Source organism: Maylandia zebra, linkage group LG11, assembly GCF_041146795.1.
Source record: "Maylandia zebra isolate NMK-2024a linkage group LG11, Mzebra_GT3a, whole genome shotgun sequence".
In the NCBI taxonomy this organism is placed as follows: Eukaryota; Metazoa; Chordata; class Actinopteri; order Cichliformes; family Cichlidae; genus Maylandia; species Maylandia zebra.
The window spans coordinates 9,470,073-9,486,437 of NC_135177.1; the positions used below are offsets into that span (position 1 = coordinate 9,470,073).

The following is a 16,365-nucleotide window of genomic DNA, read 5'->3' on the forward strand; positions in this document are numbered from 1 at the left end:
AAAGGGTTTTCCTCTTCGAGCAATAAATCTGCGCAGAGCCATGAGAAAGGAGTCAGTGTCCATACCAGTGAGAAGGTCGAGGTGAATGCAGCGGGTCGTAAGGCATTTAAATATAATGCCCCACCGTTTTTCTTGTCTCCTGCCTATCTTTATAGTGAAAGGGCCAAAACAGTCAATTCCTGTGGACCAGAATGGCGGCTGATTTAATCGCAAGCGGGTAGCAGGGAGATCAGACATCTTCGGTGAAACAGGCTTGGCTCTCCACTTCTTACACTCCAAACAGCGATACTGATGCTTCCTTATGGCCTGTCTGCCTCTTAAAATCCAATACCTGCGTCTCAATTCGGCAAAGACACGTTCTGGGCCAGGATGCAGGAGACGTGTATCATAGTCTTTGATGATGAGCTGAGTAGTAGGATGGTCTGGTGACAACACGATAGGATGCAGAGTGTCAACATCCATCTGCTCTGCTCGCCGGAGGCGTCCACCTACTCGTATGAGGCCAAGCTGACTGTCATATTCGGGAGAAAGGTTGCTCAGTCTGCTGTCTTTGTACACCTCTTTCCCAGATTTAAGGGTGTGTACTTCAACAGGGAAGCTTTCTTGTTGCGCCTGTTTGAGAATTTGAACTTCTGTCCCTAGTCGTTGTGCTGCTGACATAGGGAGGCCAGCCGCCCCGTGAGAAGACAGGTGGGTGGCCTGCACCAAATCAGCCCAGGTGTTGTATGCAGGATCAGACTGTGCCAAATCTGTAGTGACACAGGCACAGAAAGCTGATTTCTTTAACTCAGTATTATCTTCAGTGTCTGTACTCACAGTAGGTCGTGCTGGCCACTGCTCAGATGCTTGTCTCAGGAAGGGGGGCCCATCCATCCACTGGCTAGGTTTTGACAGCTCACGTAATGGTTTTCCCCGGGTGATATCATCTGCTGGGTTCAAAGCCGAGGGGACATATCTCCAGCTGGCGGCCTCAGTCAGCTCCTGTATTTCGGCAATACGAGTACCTACAAACACTTTATAGTGACAGGATTCGGACTGGATCCAGTTCAACACAGTGGTAGAATCGGTCCATAAAGTAGTCTCACTAATGGGCAGAGTAAGCTCACTGAGGAGGAGTCTAGACAGTTGTGCCCCAGCCAGTACAGCACACAGCTCTAAACGGGGAATTGACAGTTTCTTGCGGGGAGCTACACGTGATCTGGCCATGATAAAGGCAGTGTGGACCTCATGTTCTGCCGATTTAAATCTCAAATATGCCACTGCTCCGTAAGCACTCTCTGACGCATCACAGAATACATGCAGCTGGAAAGTTCCCTCTTGGGTTGCTGGGGCTATGTAGCATCTAGGCAGACAGATTTCTTGTAGATACTGTAGCTCACTCACCCACTCTTGCCACCGCTGGAGTAACTCGCCCTCGATGGGATCATCCCAGTTCCTGTCATTCTGCCACAGACGTTGAACAATAACCTTTGCCCGGGTCGTGAAGGGGATGATGAAGCCCAGTGGGTCGTATTGAGAGGCGAGGATGCTGTAGATATTTCTCATGGTTGACTCCTGAGGAACCACTGGCCGACATCTGTAGGCAATCTGGTCTGTGGAGCAGTGCCATGCCAAGCCTAAGGTTGGTTCTTGGGGATCTGGTTGGTGTTCAGTCAACCACAGCTCGCAGGTAGGGGACTTTGCTTCAGAGGGGAGATGAGCAATGGCCTCTGGGTAGTTACTTGCCCACTGTCGGATTTCGAAACCACCAGTAGATAGCAACTCTCTGATGTTATCGACAAGTGGCCGTGCCTGCAAAGCAAAGGGCAGAGATTGCAAACAGTTATCGACATAAAATGAGCACAGCACTGAGTCTAGTACTTGTTCATTGCCATCTTTATGATCCTGCACATGGCGCTGAAGGGCATACGTGGCACAACAGGGGCTGCATGTGGTTCCAAAGGGCAGGACACACCACTCATAAATGTCCGGGCTCCGATCTCTTTCCATATCTCTCCACACGAATCTCAGCAGGGGCCGGTCATGCGGAAGAAGCCGCACCTGATGGAACATACCTCGTATGTCCCCACTCACAGCAACAGGGTGCTCCCTAAATCTCAACAGGACACCTATTAAGGATGGACCGAGAGTTGGACCTGGTAGCAGCTGATCGTTAAGACAGTCTTGCCTGTATTGGAAGGAACAGTTGAAAACTATCCTAGGCTTATTGTTATGATGCACAATATGATGGGGAATGAACCAGGATTCATCTGTGAGGTTTGCTTCTTCAGGAGTGAGTTTTCTTACATAACCTGCTTGTTCCAGTTTGTGTATTTCTGCATTGTACACAGCCGCTAAATCAGGATCTTTAATCAGGCGCTTCTCTGTGGACCGAAGGAGAGCCATCACTGCGTCATGGTCAGTTCGTAGTTTAGTGGAGTCTCTGCGGCGGAGCAGAGGAGTAGCATAACGAGCTACTCCATCCACCTGTACACGTTCTGTGGTTTTCTGCAGTAACTCCAGTGCCTCTTTGTCTTGTTTAGAGCGAGTTACCTCTTTCTCTGATCGAAAGGGGAGCACATCTAACTGCCACAGCTTCTCAACGTTCTGTCTTAACGCTTGAGAAGGAGATGGTAACAGGGATGTGTGCAGACATGAAGCTTCAGTAGGTAGATGTAGAAAGGTAGCTGGTCCCTGGATGGCCCAACCGAGGTTAGTGTTGACAGCAACAGGGCTGCCTAGTGGACCAACTTTGACAGGTGACAGAGGGGTGATGAGCTGGACATTATCTGAGCCTATAAGAAGCATAGGCTGCACATCCTTAAATGCTTTGATGGGAACGTCGGCCAGATGTGGATATCTCTGACGGAGTATGTCCACTGGGCAGGATTGTTTTGCCAGATTAAGTTCTTTAGCAGTGAAGACACGTCTGATGTGATGTTTGATTTGGGGAGAGCTGGGTGCACTCAGTTCAAAAGAAACCGATGCGCCATGTAACTGTGACACCTCCTGCCTGATGGTTCGTAGTTTGAGGGACTCCTCTGTGATATTTAATTGCAGGTAATGAACCGCTGCAGATAAAACAATAGTCCGCTCTGATCCATCGTCAAGAATGGCATAGGTGGACAGAGATCGCCCATTGTTGTGGAGGGTAACTGGGACCACTTTAAGCATGACCCTGCCTGAATGAGTGACTTGGTCCAAATACACCATGCTGGAGGCTGTACTCAATGTCAGGATACTCTTGTTTGAGCGAGAGGCAGCTTCATGAAGGATCTGCAGGTGTTGTTCTCCGCAGGTGGCACAAGGTTTCTTCAGATTGCAACTGTCAGGCTGGTGACTCCGACCACATCTCCAGCATCTCTTATTGTCATTAATCCATGTAATAATCTGTGTAGTACTCAGCTTACTGAAGTCAGAACAGGAACTCAAGTAATGTTCTGTACTGCTACAGAAGGGGCAGTAGGGCTTAAATTTCTCTCTTTTCTTCCCTTTCATAGGTTCTTTACTGTCAGTAGGGGCTGAAGTGGTATTAGCCGTCGGTGTTGTAGGCTTGCCAGTGCCATAGTAGACTGATGAGGATGTCTTTAATGGTCGTGATGACTTGTCTCTACGATCTGAGCGGGGTTTATCAGATATGTAGCTTTCTGTAGCCCTTCGTGATATCTGTATGGCCTGTGACTTCCTCTCCAACCACTGTGCAAAGTCAGGGAGAGTATAGGTGTTAGCTGAGTCACTCCGCAAGATGCCCTTTGCAAGACAATATTCAGCAAAACTGTCTTGATAGGAGAAGGGGAGTTTACTCAAAAGCCTGTCCACATGGGAACCACACTCTAGTTCGCTCTTAGCAGCTCCTTCCATGGAGTTTAGTAGTCCCACCAAACTACTAACTGATAGAGCAAAGTCTTCAAACCCCTGTGCATCTCCAGCTTTCACTGTGGGAGCTCTCAAAATGTTGTTAATTTCACCTTGGACTAATTGGCGTGGTTGTCCATAGCGCTGCTGTAGAGCCTGCATTGCTTTACTGAAGGGCATAGTGTCATGCACATACCTCTTTGCAAGCTGAAACGCAGGAGGAAACTTTAGATGATCCAGAAGTACTTGGAATTTGTAATCCTCAGACAGGTGTGGGTGTGGTCCCAAAACTCCATCCAGACCTTTCTTCAGTAGCAGGAAATCACTCTCTTTTCCTGTGGTGAAGCGGATCAGGTTGGGTTTTGGGATGCCATAAGAAGAGGAAATAGCCATCTCCATCAAGTTCGGTCTCTGAGAGGAAAGCAGAGATGAGGAGTGTTGTGGGCTGCTCTGAATTACATCATGCTGTGAACTGACAGGTGCAGCTGGAGCAGGATGCCGATAGGTATACTGTGAGCTAACAGCAGGTGGCAGCACGGGTGTAACGTATGGCTGACTGAGAGGTGGGCCTGAAGTCCAAGGCGGATAACCTGGAGAGGGCATGCCAGGCGGCAGCGTGACAGGGTACTGCATAGTGCCAGGGATACTAAACTGAGCAGCACTGTGTGGCACAGACCACTGTGGGGTTGATGACTGCCAATTCAGGTCTCTTTGCTGATACCAGGGAGGATGTGGCTGTTCTGTTGCTGTAGATGCAGACCGGGGTACCACTGGTGTTGGCTGAGCAGCTGATGGCATGGAAGAGTGGACGTATAGAGGGGACTGAGGAATAGGTCGGTTAACAGGGAGAGTAGGAGCTGTTGACTGTAATATTTGAGGGTTATCAACATGATGAGCTGTGGAAGGGGAGGTCTGCTGTACAGTATGAAACTGAGGGCCAGGTATTACTGGAGATATGGGGGGGATGTTTTCTAGTCCGCCCATAGGAGGAGCTTGTGTAGGATTATTATCCACAGTTAGTAAAGGCATACTATGGCTCCGGACCTGGGTTTGTAACTGTACTTGGGGGGTTCTTTGGCCAAAGTTCAAAGACACTTGTATAGCGCTCTGTATCTCCCTCATCTGCTCCTGTACCTGGGTAACACACTGCTCCATCCTCCTTATTCTCTCCATCTCTGGTGAGCCATCGATGCCAGCGATTTGGTGTATTGGAGTAGCTGCGTTAGCGTTCGGTGGAACTGGGTTAGTCGGCTGTGGGGGATAGGTCCAGATGAAGTCATCCAGATATCTTGGAGCCCTATGTGGTCTCCTTTGCCGGGCACCTCGTTGTTCTTCATCATATCGGGATGTCGCCATGTTAGGAAATGCTGTAATTAATCCGGCTCGAAGGACCACTTGAACTGGACATGTGTGTGCTTAATAGACTGGCAAATTACAGCAGGATTTTCCTATCCTCGGTCAGAAGGCACAGGTGACTTATATGATGAAAGAGAGGGTCCACAGCAATGATAATTAGGGTTCTTTTAATCCAAACATCTCCAGAAGTGAATTCGTGTGAGTATATGTATATGTGTGTGTGTGGTTCTGTAAAATAACAGAAATTACAATTAGCAAACAATTAAAGTCAACCAAACTGGTCTAAATAATACAGAAAGGGTTGAACAGAAATGACTAAACACCACCCCCTGGTGGACACAAATGGGCTGCTGCACAGGGATAGACTCCATCTTTACTTTGGGCAGCTCAGTTCACAAGGGTAGCGCCATTTTGGTCAAATCAGCGTGAATATACAGTGTCTCGTGGCTACACGAACAGCTGGAAAACTCTACTAAGCATCACCCAATGTACATAGCTAAGTATATGATAAGTTACAACCATAGAACAAACAAATACAAGGCACTTACTTATCATTCACGCACACGCACTACACATGTTCAGTACAACAGCCCAGCTCCACCAGCGCTATCAAGGTGGACCAGCGCAAACACAAACAAGGGATGGGAGGAATGTACCATCTTAGCAGTGGTTAGAGGGGGTCCGTGGAACAGTCTATATACACAAATCACAGGGGTTTTCTACATTCAGTGCTACTAATTCATTTTAGTGAATTACATATTACAGGATAACGGTGGATAAAACGCAAAATAAATTATTCTTTTTGCAAAATAAACCTTAAAGTGATTTACTTTGGTGCAATATTTTTATGAGAATAATATTAAGTTAAATATGAGATAAAAAACAACAACATTTCTCTCTGTTTGTTTTTATTTCCTTTCCACTCATGTATATCTGATCCATGCTTTATTTTGATCATGTGCATGGATAAGGCAGCCCTGACCCAACAACCTCTAAGGCTGAACTTTAAAATAATAAATACAGCTGGAGCAACGATTACTTTGGCTACTGCTGCCGCTCGGCCAACAAGCCACAAATACTGCAAATCAGTCGTGGTTTGTAGGAATTTCTCTTTTCTGTCTCCTGTTTGTGAACTCGGTTTGTAATCCACATACACCAATGAAATGAGCTGCAAAGACCTGACTTCAGATGGATGGCAACCATCTAAACCTGATGGACATCATGCTGAATTGGCACAAAAAATCTCTTAAACATTCTTTGGAGATTAAATTGATCAAAAATGTGTAGAACGATCTGAACAGAAGCAGCGATCGTGTCCGTTTTTATATTTAGTAAAGCTATAAAGCTCTCACGCTCTTTTTAGCCTTGTTTATGAAAATGAGCCTCTGAGCCCGGTTCAGGCCAGTTCCTTTATCTCTCCAACAGAGAGTCTCACATCAGGAGATGCTACCGACGGTTAAATTGATGTAAAAGGCTGTCGTGCCTTTAAATGACATTTTTTATTGCTGACTATGCAGTCGTGTTCTGCACTCTTAAATTTTGCCATTCCAGATTCTGGAGAGTGAGGAGGTCACAAAAACATTTTTATCCTCAGGGGGTCAGACTAAAGAACCACAGGGTTTATCTTTCTCACCAATCTGTGTTACTATATGTAACTTAAAGTTGCTACTTTGGTTCCACGTGGTGTTTTTCACAGGGACCTCAAGGGCCCGTAGGAGAAGTTGGCCCTTCTGGACCCCCAGGGCAACCTGGTCCTCAAGGACCCAACGGACTCTCCATTCAGGGGCCTCCGGTAAGACTTTACTGGCGTAAAGGTGGATTTTTCCACAATTGCTTTAGCGTTGAAACTCGCACAACTTCCTGTAATAACAAAAATAAAACTTTGGGATCAAGTAACATATCAAGTTTTGTCATTCTCAAGCAGCACTTTCACTGAATTATGATAACCGGTCACTGGACGTGTGCTTTTTGCAGTTTGTTCCCATCTTTCTTCAGCAAGTTCAGAAATGTGTGCAATTATGACTGCACTTGATATTAAGCTGTCTACCACCTGCCATTGTGAACTGACAAATGTTGACATATGCCTCAAATAGACTTCCAGACATTTCTCGGATCTTGCCCAAAGAAATGGCCCGGCATCTTATTAAGATAACTGATGTTGGCTTTTCCAGTCCGTGGCTATCACGAGGCCCACGAGTCCAGCCCAGCCGCAATGACATTGTTTGTTTTACAGGGAGCTCTTGGGGAGAAAGGAGAGAGAGGAGAGATCGGCCCTTCCGGACCAATGGTAAGAACATTTCCCAAAAATGGTCAATGTTGTAAAACATAGCAGTAAAGTGTGTTTACTGATGCCCTACATTTACTGTCTGATTCCCTACATTACAAAGTACAACACGGAGAGGGAATTACTTTCCACCCTGCCTGAAATACAATGTTTTCCTCCTGTGTTTCTGTCTTACTTATAGGAGCTAAGTACTACTAAGTATACCCAGCTCTGTGTGTGTGTGTGTGTGTGTGTGTGTGTGTGTGTGTGTGTGTGTGTGTGTGTGTGTGTGTGTGTGTGTGTGTGTGTGTGTGCAGAATTGAAATGAATCCTACATCTAATAAAAGGTGCCCTGGACCTGTACGCTCACAGAAGTGAGACGTGTTACTCTATAAAAGCATATTTCTGTGTTTTCATTTGATTTTTTACAATTATTTTTCTTGTTTCCTTGATACTTTCGGCCGTTCTTACTAAGGCTGACATGGACTCGGTGTGTTATTTCTGATTAACTGTAGCAGATAACTTAGTTAGGGATAAATAAAATGTTTTACCAAAATGATTAGCTCACCAGTACATATCTAATGTGATAGATAAAATGCACTGGACTGAAAAAAATCCAAAATGACTTGCCTGTGTAGCCAATATTGGTGACATGTTTGCCAGGCCAGTGCTGACAGGGCAAATTATTGGTTTGTTTAGAACTACTGTGGCTTCATTTGATCAGTTGTAGACACAGTTGTTGTGTTGCTCCTGATCATTTCATAATTACACTATGTAAATGAGCGGGAGAGAAGGGAGGGGGGAGAGAAGTGTGATTAACTCTGATTCACTTGTTACAGTGGCCTTCTTCAGGGAGGTGGACACATTATAGCAGCTCTTGAAGGTGATGTTTTGAAACAAAGATAAATGTCCAAGTGTGAAGATCTCAGCAACGTTTCCTCAGACTCAGCTTTAATTGTCATTGAAATATGTGACATGATACAAATGAAACAGTGCTTTACAGTAAGCCTCAGTATACGCAGCATTCTACTGAACAATAGGTAAAACAGCTGAAATAAATTTAATAAATACTCAAATAAATGTAAACCTAAGTACTGAAATAACTAAATATAAATAACAGATCTTATAAATTACTATATGGGACAGTGTGTGGCAGGGAACAGCAGCAACTCAAGGAGGTCAGTGCATGGGCCAGGGTAACGGCAAGGGCTGAACTTGCTGCTCTTGTGGGTGTTTCCGGTTTAATACCTGCCAAATGTGGTCCAAAGGAAAAAAGGTTAGCCTGGTCTGATGACATCATGTAGACGAGGCATGGCTTGAGGCTCTGGGCAATATTCTGCTGGAAAACTTTATCTGGATGTTACTTTTGCTTGTACCTAAACACATAACCCCCAGTTTCATTACAGAGGTACACCCTGACAGCTGTAGGGTGTCGACTTGGCCACCTTATTTCCCTGATCTCAGTCAGGCTGAGCATCTGTGGGATGGGCTGGAATAACATGTCAGATCCAAATTACAGGACTGGAAGGATCTGGTCTTAATGCTAGTGGTTGGTGGGTTTTAGTGTGTGGGGGTGTGTTTTAGCAGTCTACACATGCACATGGTCATGATGCAGTCTAATGGAATCAGTGAGATGTGAATAATCATCACAGGCGTCTCGATTATTCTGCACTGAACCAATCCAAAGTAATACTGAATTAATTTAATGGTGTTCTACTGGGAGCCCTGGACATCAGCAAAGACACAGTCATTGTTTCAGTAGCTGTGTACCAGGAGACACTTATTTTTCAAGGAAGAATATGTCACTTTTGTGCTTCCTTTAATGTATCTGTATTATAATAAATCTCTATTTAATCAGATTCAGGTTAGGTCATTGTGCAAGGTCATAGGCCCAAACCACTAATATACAATGTCTCCATCACTTCAGAGGACATTACTTTTACTGCCCCCCCCAAAAAAACCTCACCCTACTACAACCTTGGATCAAGTTTGCACCATAAAATTTAATGCTATGGTATAAAGACTTTGGTATTTAGCCTCCAAAGGGAAATAAGTCTTAAGAATGTGACTATGTAAACAGATTTATTTCCCCAGCAAAGGTAATATACACGCACCACTCCTGAAAACAGAGCTAATCAGGCTAATTAAGTGAAAACAACTGTGAGGGTGAGTAATGGGTGTGTAAGCTGAGCTGGAGTCTGAATCTCTGCTGTTTTGCAGCTAGACTGGTTAAATATTAAATGAATCACTTACCTGTAGGAGTCTGCAGAGACTTTCACTGTTGTAGAAGTGCTTCTTGACAGACCGTTTTTCTAATTTTTTCAAGTTTGTTTTTCTGTTTTTAGCTGATAAATAAAATAATACCTGGTAATGTGCATGCATTTCAGTGAACGAAGGTTTGCTGAATTTACTTTGTTTGAAAGCGAAGAAAACGGAAGGCGTAAAAGTTCTGTCTCACTTCCTCACACTTGTTCGCACTGAGCTAAAGCAGCTCCTGACGCAGCACTATCCTCGCCGCTCTGTGCAGGCCCGCCTGTTGTAGAAATGGTTAGTTTTTAAACTTATGAACTGGAACAAGAACACAGATAACACCTGCAGGCTTCTGACTGGGAGACTGAGAAAATCCATTGACATTTGAAGTGGCCAAGTACGGAGCCCCCCAGGGGACATGGGAGAAAAAAAAATTACGGAGGGAAAAAAAAAATTAGGGAGGAAAAAAAAATTTGGGAGAAAAAAAAAAATTAAGACGGACTTTTGCGAGATCTCGCAATACTTTTGCGAGATCTCGCAAAAGTATTGCGAGATCTCGCAAAAGTATTGCTAACGGGAGGTCGAGACCTACTACAGCCGAGAGGAACACCGCTTTCCCGGCACATCGTGCCTCGACCTCCCGGTCGGCTTCGAGCTGGCGGCCACTAGCTCGAAGCTAACGGGAAGTCGAGACCTACTACAGCCGGGAGGAACACCGCTTTCCCGGCACATCGTGCCTCGACCTCCCGGTCGGTTTCGAGCTGGCGGCCTCCGAAGAATGCGGCTAAAACTTTTGCGAGCGCTCGCAATACTTTTGCGAGATCTCGCAAAAGTCCGTCTTAATTTTTTTTTTCTCCCTAATTTTTTTTTTTTTCCTCCGTAATTTTTTTTTCTCCCATGTCCCCTGGGGGGCTCCGTAGCCAAGAACCCTTTCAGGCGTGTAGTATTTATCTGGATGCATCAGCTTTGGTTGAAGAAAAGAAAATGTGTTTCAACGCATTTGAGATGGAGTATTGATATAATATATGAGTGTCATTTATTAGCACATGGACTAACATCTAGAGGCCTTCTGTCTTGTGTCTTTGCAAACCATATCTCCAGACGTTTACGGGGATAAGCATCTATGAAGCGCCTTGAGGCGACTTTTGTTGTGATTTGGCGCTATATAAATAAAATTGAATTGAATTGAATTGAATAAGAACGTTTCAGAGAATAATTTGATAAAAGTTAAACTTAAATTCATTACAACAGCTGCACTCGAGCTGACAGTGCCAAGGTTTTGATTTTGAGAGATGGCTTCAGCACAGAGCAAAAAGAAAGGAGCAGTCTTATATTTTATTTATTTTTTTTACATCGCTGAGCACAATTTGTTACAGTCACTGTTCCCATCTTCCCCCTGATCGTGTCACACTCGTACATTGATCTGCAGAGCACACAGGCTCCATGTTTGGACGGTCGTTTTCTAATGGTTTCCTTCGACAGTTGAATCAGCCGATTTTGTTCGGTACTGTAAGAATGATTAAATAATTAATAATTCTCAGTGGTCAAGTAAAGCCTGGGTAGTCAAGCTAATGGCACTCGACATCTTTGCACACAACAGGATATTTAACATAAGAACTCTTTTTAATTTTGCACTTATAATAAAGCTTGATTGAATGGGAGTGCTGGATTGTCTCCGACCCAGCGCTCTGAGTACATTTTGTATTTGTCTCATTTTAGATTTGTGATTAGTTCATGTGTCATTCCTATTTAGCTTTTAGTTGAGGTTAAAGGCAGTCATTATTTATTGTTTCCTTGGTTTCTGTATTTGGGTTCTTATATTGTTCATCACGTGTTAGGCCTGTTAAACTTGTGTTGTCATGTCTAGTTTCAGTGTTTCCGGTTTTATTTTGAAGGAGTTGAGTGTTCTTGGTTCACTGTATTTAGTTTCACTTCCCCTGTCCTGTCATTAGGCTCATGTCTTGCCTTTTGCCTTTTGTTTGCAGTTATTTTGCCAGCTCAATAAACGGCTCATTTTTGGTTATTCAAGTCACGTTTCACGTTTTGTTTCGTCTGCATTTGGGTCCACGTTTCACTCTACACGCAGCCAGCCCTGCTGATTGTGACAATTTTAATTCACCTGCATTTCAATGCCCAACAAATTGCAAATTTTCATTTTCTGAAAGAATTTGAAAATGTTTTCTATTTGTCCCCCCAAAAAATGTTTGTTTCTATTAGTTTCATTTTCAGAAGCGCAGCGAAACGTTAGCCACTCTCAGGAGGCGAGAACAACTAGTCTCCCAACGAGCTCACGGAGAGCTTCAGCAGTCCTCGATGCGGCACTATCTAGCGATCTCTGTGCCTGCATAGCCCTATTAATAAAAGCTGGCAGTGCTGCCCTGTGCTGCACTATGTTACTGAGTAATAATGTGTTTTGTCACAGCAAGGAATATGAATGGGTGTGTGTGTGGCTCAGTGGGGGAATAATGTAGCTTCCAGGGCCCTGTTGTAATATACGAGGGACCACAGAGAGTATCACAACTCTAAAGCATCAATTACCTCAGTCTCTCTCTCTCTCCCTCTCGCCCTCGCTCTGTTTCTTCCTGCAGTAAATACAATGTAACCTTGTCGTCAGCATCCCCTCCACCTCTGTTTCAATTTGACAATGAAAAATGCAGCTGCATTGAAGAGCGGCGACTGTGTGTTTGTGTGCGTAGCCGTCTCTCTCATCTCTCGCTTTCATTTTGTTTATCGCGCGCATGTGAGGTTTTGTTATCGACTAATAATTTTGGTTTTGTCTGAGAGAGGGATGCGGGTTGTTTTGGTATAGGCAATAATTTCAAATTGGTCTCATTCTTGATCTTGTGCGGATATATACGGTTGCCCCACATGACCCCCTCATCTCAGTCCTTTATCTGCCGGACACCATGGAAATTTACAGCTGTGCATTTCTGTGTGTGTGTAAATCCCGAGGCTAATGTATTGAATCAGAATCACTCGCACACTCCAATTATTAATTTCTTTGGCCTGCCTGTTCATTTTATTCTCAGGGTGTTGTGAATTATGCAGCATTTATCAAGAAACAAAAGAATATTTTAATATTTTATGATCAAACACTGAATATTTTATAGTTAGACTATAACTGAAACTTGAAGCTTTTTTTCTTAAAAGTGGTTTTAAAAAAATCGGTACAGGTAGAGAAGTTCAGAAAACTGTTCCAAGTTTGACTTGACTGAAAGATTTCTTCAACTGCTCTCCAAAAAAAGAAACCAAAAAAACTAAATGGGACAATGGAAAATATGAATAAGTATGCAATACCATTATATCCAAATTAATTAAACTCTATATTAAATGTAATAATACAAAAACAGCCTATTTAATATTGAAACTGACATTTTATGTGTTTTCAGCACGTATGCTCAATTTGAATGTTATACAGGGAACTCCTTCAAAGGAAAGTCAAGACAAAAGCAAAATAATAATAAAAATAAATACTTGAAAAACTCTCTAGTTCTCTACAAAAAAAAACCCACATGGTGTATTAACTCAGAGCTAATTGGGTTAAATAGTGGCATTATTATAAGGGCGGAGGAGGGCGGTGCCCCATCAGTAAAACAGAGCAATCTAAATTTGCAGTTTGAGTATTTTATCTTGCACAGTATATGATATCTTTAAAAGATTAAATTAAAGCCAGTAATAAACAGCTGTGATCTTCAGGGCCTCAGACAGTGTTGTATTATAAACACAGCACAGTTCTGTCCTGGAAATCACTGCATGTGGTCAGGAGGACATCCTAAAGCCTGTCCGAGAACAGAGTTAATCACTATCCACAAATGCAAGCTGAAACTCGATCATGCAGAGCAAAAAATGTATTGAAATAACATTTAGAAATGTTACTGTGCCTGAGCTAATTTCAGAGACTGAGGTAAAGTGGAAAACTGTCCTGTGGTTTCAAGTTTGAAAATGTTGAATTCTTCCTTGAAGTAAAGAATGTCTCATCCTCCGAGCTAAAGAGGATGTGGACCATCTAGACTGCAAATTTAATATAATAATATAGTTTTGAGGAAAGGTTTGGCTTATGAAAGCAGGAGATCGCAGGACACATGTACAGCTTATGACAGCGGGGCGTGATAGTAAAACAGTACAGCTGCTAAACTGGACGTGTCACGCACATATTTTGGCATATTTACCATAAAAGAAACTCAGAAGTGTCGAGCAGCTGAAATCATTTTACTATAAAGCGAGAAATAAATGAGAAATTAGTCTTATCGCTTTTTTGAAAGAAAAGGTGATGCAGCGCACTTTTTATTTAACATTTAATATGTAGTGTTTGTGGATGTAGTGTTTAAATTATTGAATTATTATTTTTATTTACATTTTACATAGAGCCACGATACTTTCATAACATTTTTTTTGCTATAATTATTTTTCTTTTGCAGTTCGCTTTACTAACTTCGTCTTTAATGTCAACAATGGTTTCATCAGTCTTTGTGTTTTGTGCAGACGTGGAGGTTTGCCTCTCCGCTCCACGTGTTTCTTGAAGTTTGTCGATATCTGAGTGAAAGTTGCAGGGGAGGTATTATTGCAGATGTCATGGGAGAGTGCACATCAGGCAACATCTGAACGGCGGCACATCGTTAATCATATGAGGCCTGTCCTTTGCGACCCCGTCCTGTAATTTGTAGAACCTTTAACAGTGTTAACTGTCCTGTTTTATGAGCCCTCCACTAATACTGAAGTGCGGAGATAAATCTCCTCAGCACGCAGTCCGTGGCTGCATTTTGGAATTGGCTGTGTGTGCATTGACCTGCGGAGAGGCGGATGAAGGAGAAATGGGGCAGGAGATGGAGCGGCGGGGTCGACTGCTGATATGAAGACTGTCTGTGCCCAGAGGGTTAAAAGCTGGTCCTTTTTATAAATCAGATTTATGTCCACTGCCGTCAAAGCATTGTTGAGCAAGATAGCAAATCCTCAGCTGTTCTGACCTTTAGTAGCACGTCTGTGCGTATTTTAATTATTATGAGACATTTATGGATAAAGACTTTCCTTGATATACTGTACGTGATTCGGCAGCTAAAACACTTTTTAAAAATTCACTGGGCTGCGATGGTGCAAAAAGAAGAAGAAGAAAGAAATTAAATGAATTCACAATTTTAAAGAAAATCTGATTTTGAAGGCTGATTTAAGTCCTTTGGTTTCCTGCTCATATCAGGTCAGCAACAACCAAGATGACTGCATGGAAATACTACAAATACATTTTCCTAATTATGATGAGATTCCTGCTGATGGACAATGATGCAACCTACACAAGCTGCCGATGATGTCACTGGCATTTATGAATCTGCGTTGTGCATTATGTGTTAATTACCGTTCGGTCATGTCATGTCTGATTTATGCATGGAGCAAGTGTCGTGTTCAGTCTCCAGGAAGTACTGGAGAATGTCTGTTGTTTAAAAAGATTTAATATGCTTCAGCAGTTGAAATTACAAGTTACAGCACTGGACCTCTCTGTGAAATCAGCCATCTGTCTTCACAGAAAGTATGACCCCGGATGGAGCCGTGCAGTTTTATACCCCAACAAAAACAAGTATTCTTCCGGAAGCGATGTGGTGGTCCGGCTGTTTCCCTACGAGTCTTCTCTCCGACCTCGTATCTGCTCCTTCCTGGAATAACAGAAACAGAAAAAGAAAACACCTCCCTGCGTAGCCTTGATTATAAATCTCTTACTGATTCTATTTATTATCTAAGTTCGGGATATTCTGTTCAGACTCCCTTGGCCCAGTAAATATCATCCTGAGTGTTAGCTAGTTATGATGTGTAAGCATGCTGCGAAAAAACCCTCTGGACTCTACGTCAATCACAATATTTCAATTCAGTCATAGCACTGAATGAAGCTTCCGACCTTCAAAACATGGAGCTCCAACTCTTTAATGATCCCATCACAATGTGCATATAAAAAACAGCTTAAATAATTTTAATCCTAACACCAGCTGATAGAAACAAATAAAAAGCTGGAACATCTTTCCCTCCTGGGCCCTTGCTCTTTGTTGTGATTAGTTTTTTTCAGGGACAGACATCTGTGTTCCTCAAGTTCTTCCATTTATTTGTCCGTTCCTTCACATCCATTCCCACAGTTTTAACAAAATCACTCCATGATTATGCCGACATTCGTGAGTTCTTACATTAATGCTGTTATTATTTCTTATATTGAAATAAGTTGTCACTGGTAAATTCAAAACCTGGTGTAAAAAAGTAGCTGGACATTGACAGTGCTGAAAAGCTGCGCGACATGCCGTGTGGTTAAGGTTTTAGGCAGGTTAGCATCAGTTTGGACCGTAGGGTTTCAGATTTGTTAGTGGTTGCTACGTAGCTATGGCGTAGTTTTCTCACTGAAGCATAAATCCTCAGTCAGTCTGTATTGCCACAGTAATTCAAACCCCTGTGTTTGTGTTTTTCTCAGGGAGTTCCCGGAGGTCCTGGCTCACCTGGTAGAGATGGTCCCCCAGGATCAAGGGTAAGATACTGACATGATGTTCAGCTTTGCTGGTTTGTGTTACACTGCCTGATTTGTTGGTTGTTGGAAATGTAGAGTGTAGTGTACTGTCTATTGCATGCATTTGGTTAACTACAGTCTGAAATACAGTACATAGGTACATAGGGGTGGACGTTTTAATTTAATGGGG

The 16,365-nt window shown here is 43.2% G+C and overlaps 1 protein-coding gene across 4 annotated transcripts in view; it reads left to right on the forward strand.

The window, feature by feature from the left end:
• LOC101465895 (collagen alpha-1(XIV) chain) overlaps positions 1 to 16,365 on the forward strand; it is a 175,181-nt gene that overhangs the window by 127,985 nt on the left and 30,831 nt on the right. For all 4 annotated transcript variants that reach the window (XM_076889756.1, XM_076889754.1, XM_076889753.1 and 1 more), the window contains 3 exons: positions 6,887 to 6,982; positions 7,424 to 7,477; positions 16,143 to 16,196. In XM_076889756.1, the coding sequence (XP_076745871.1) occupies positions 6,887 to 6,982; positions 7,424 to 7,477; positions 16,143 to 16,196 (204 nt within the window). The remainder of the gene's footprint in view (positions 1 to 6,886; positions 6,983 to 7,423; positions 7,478 to 16,142; positions 16,197 to 16,365) is intronic.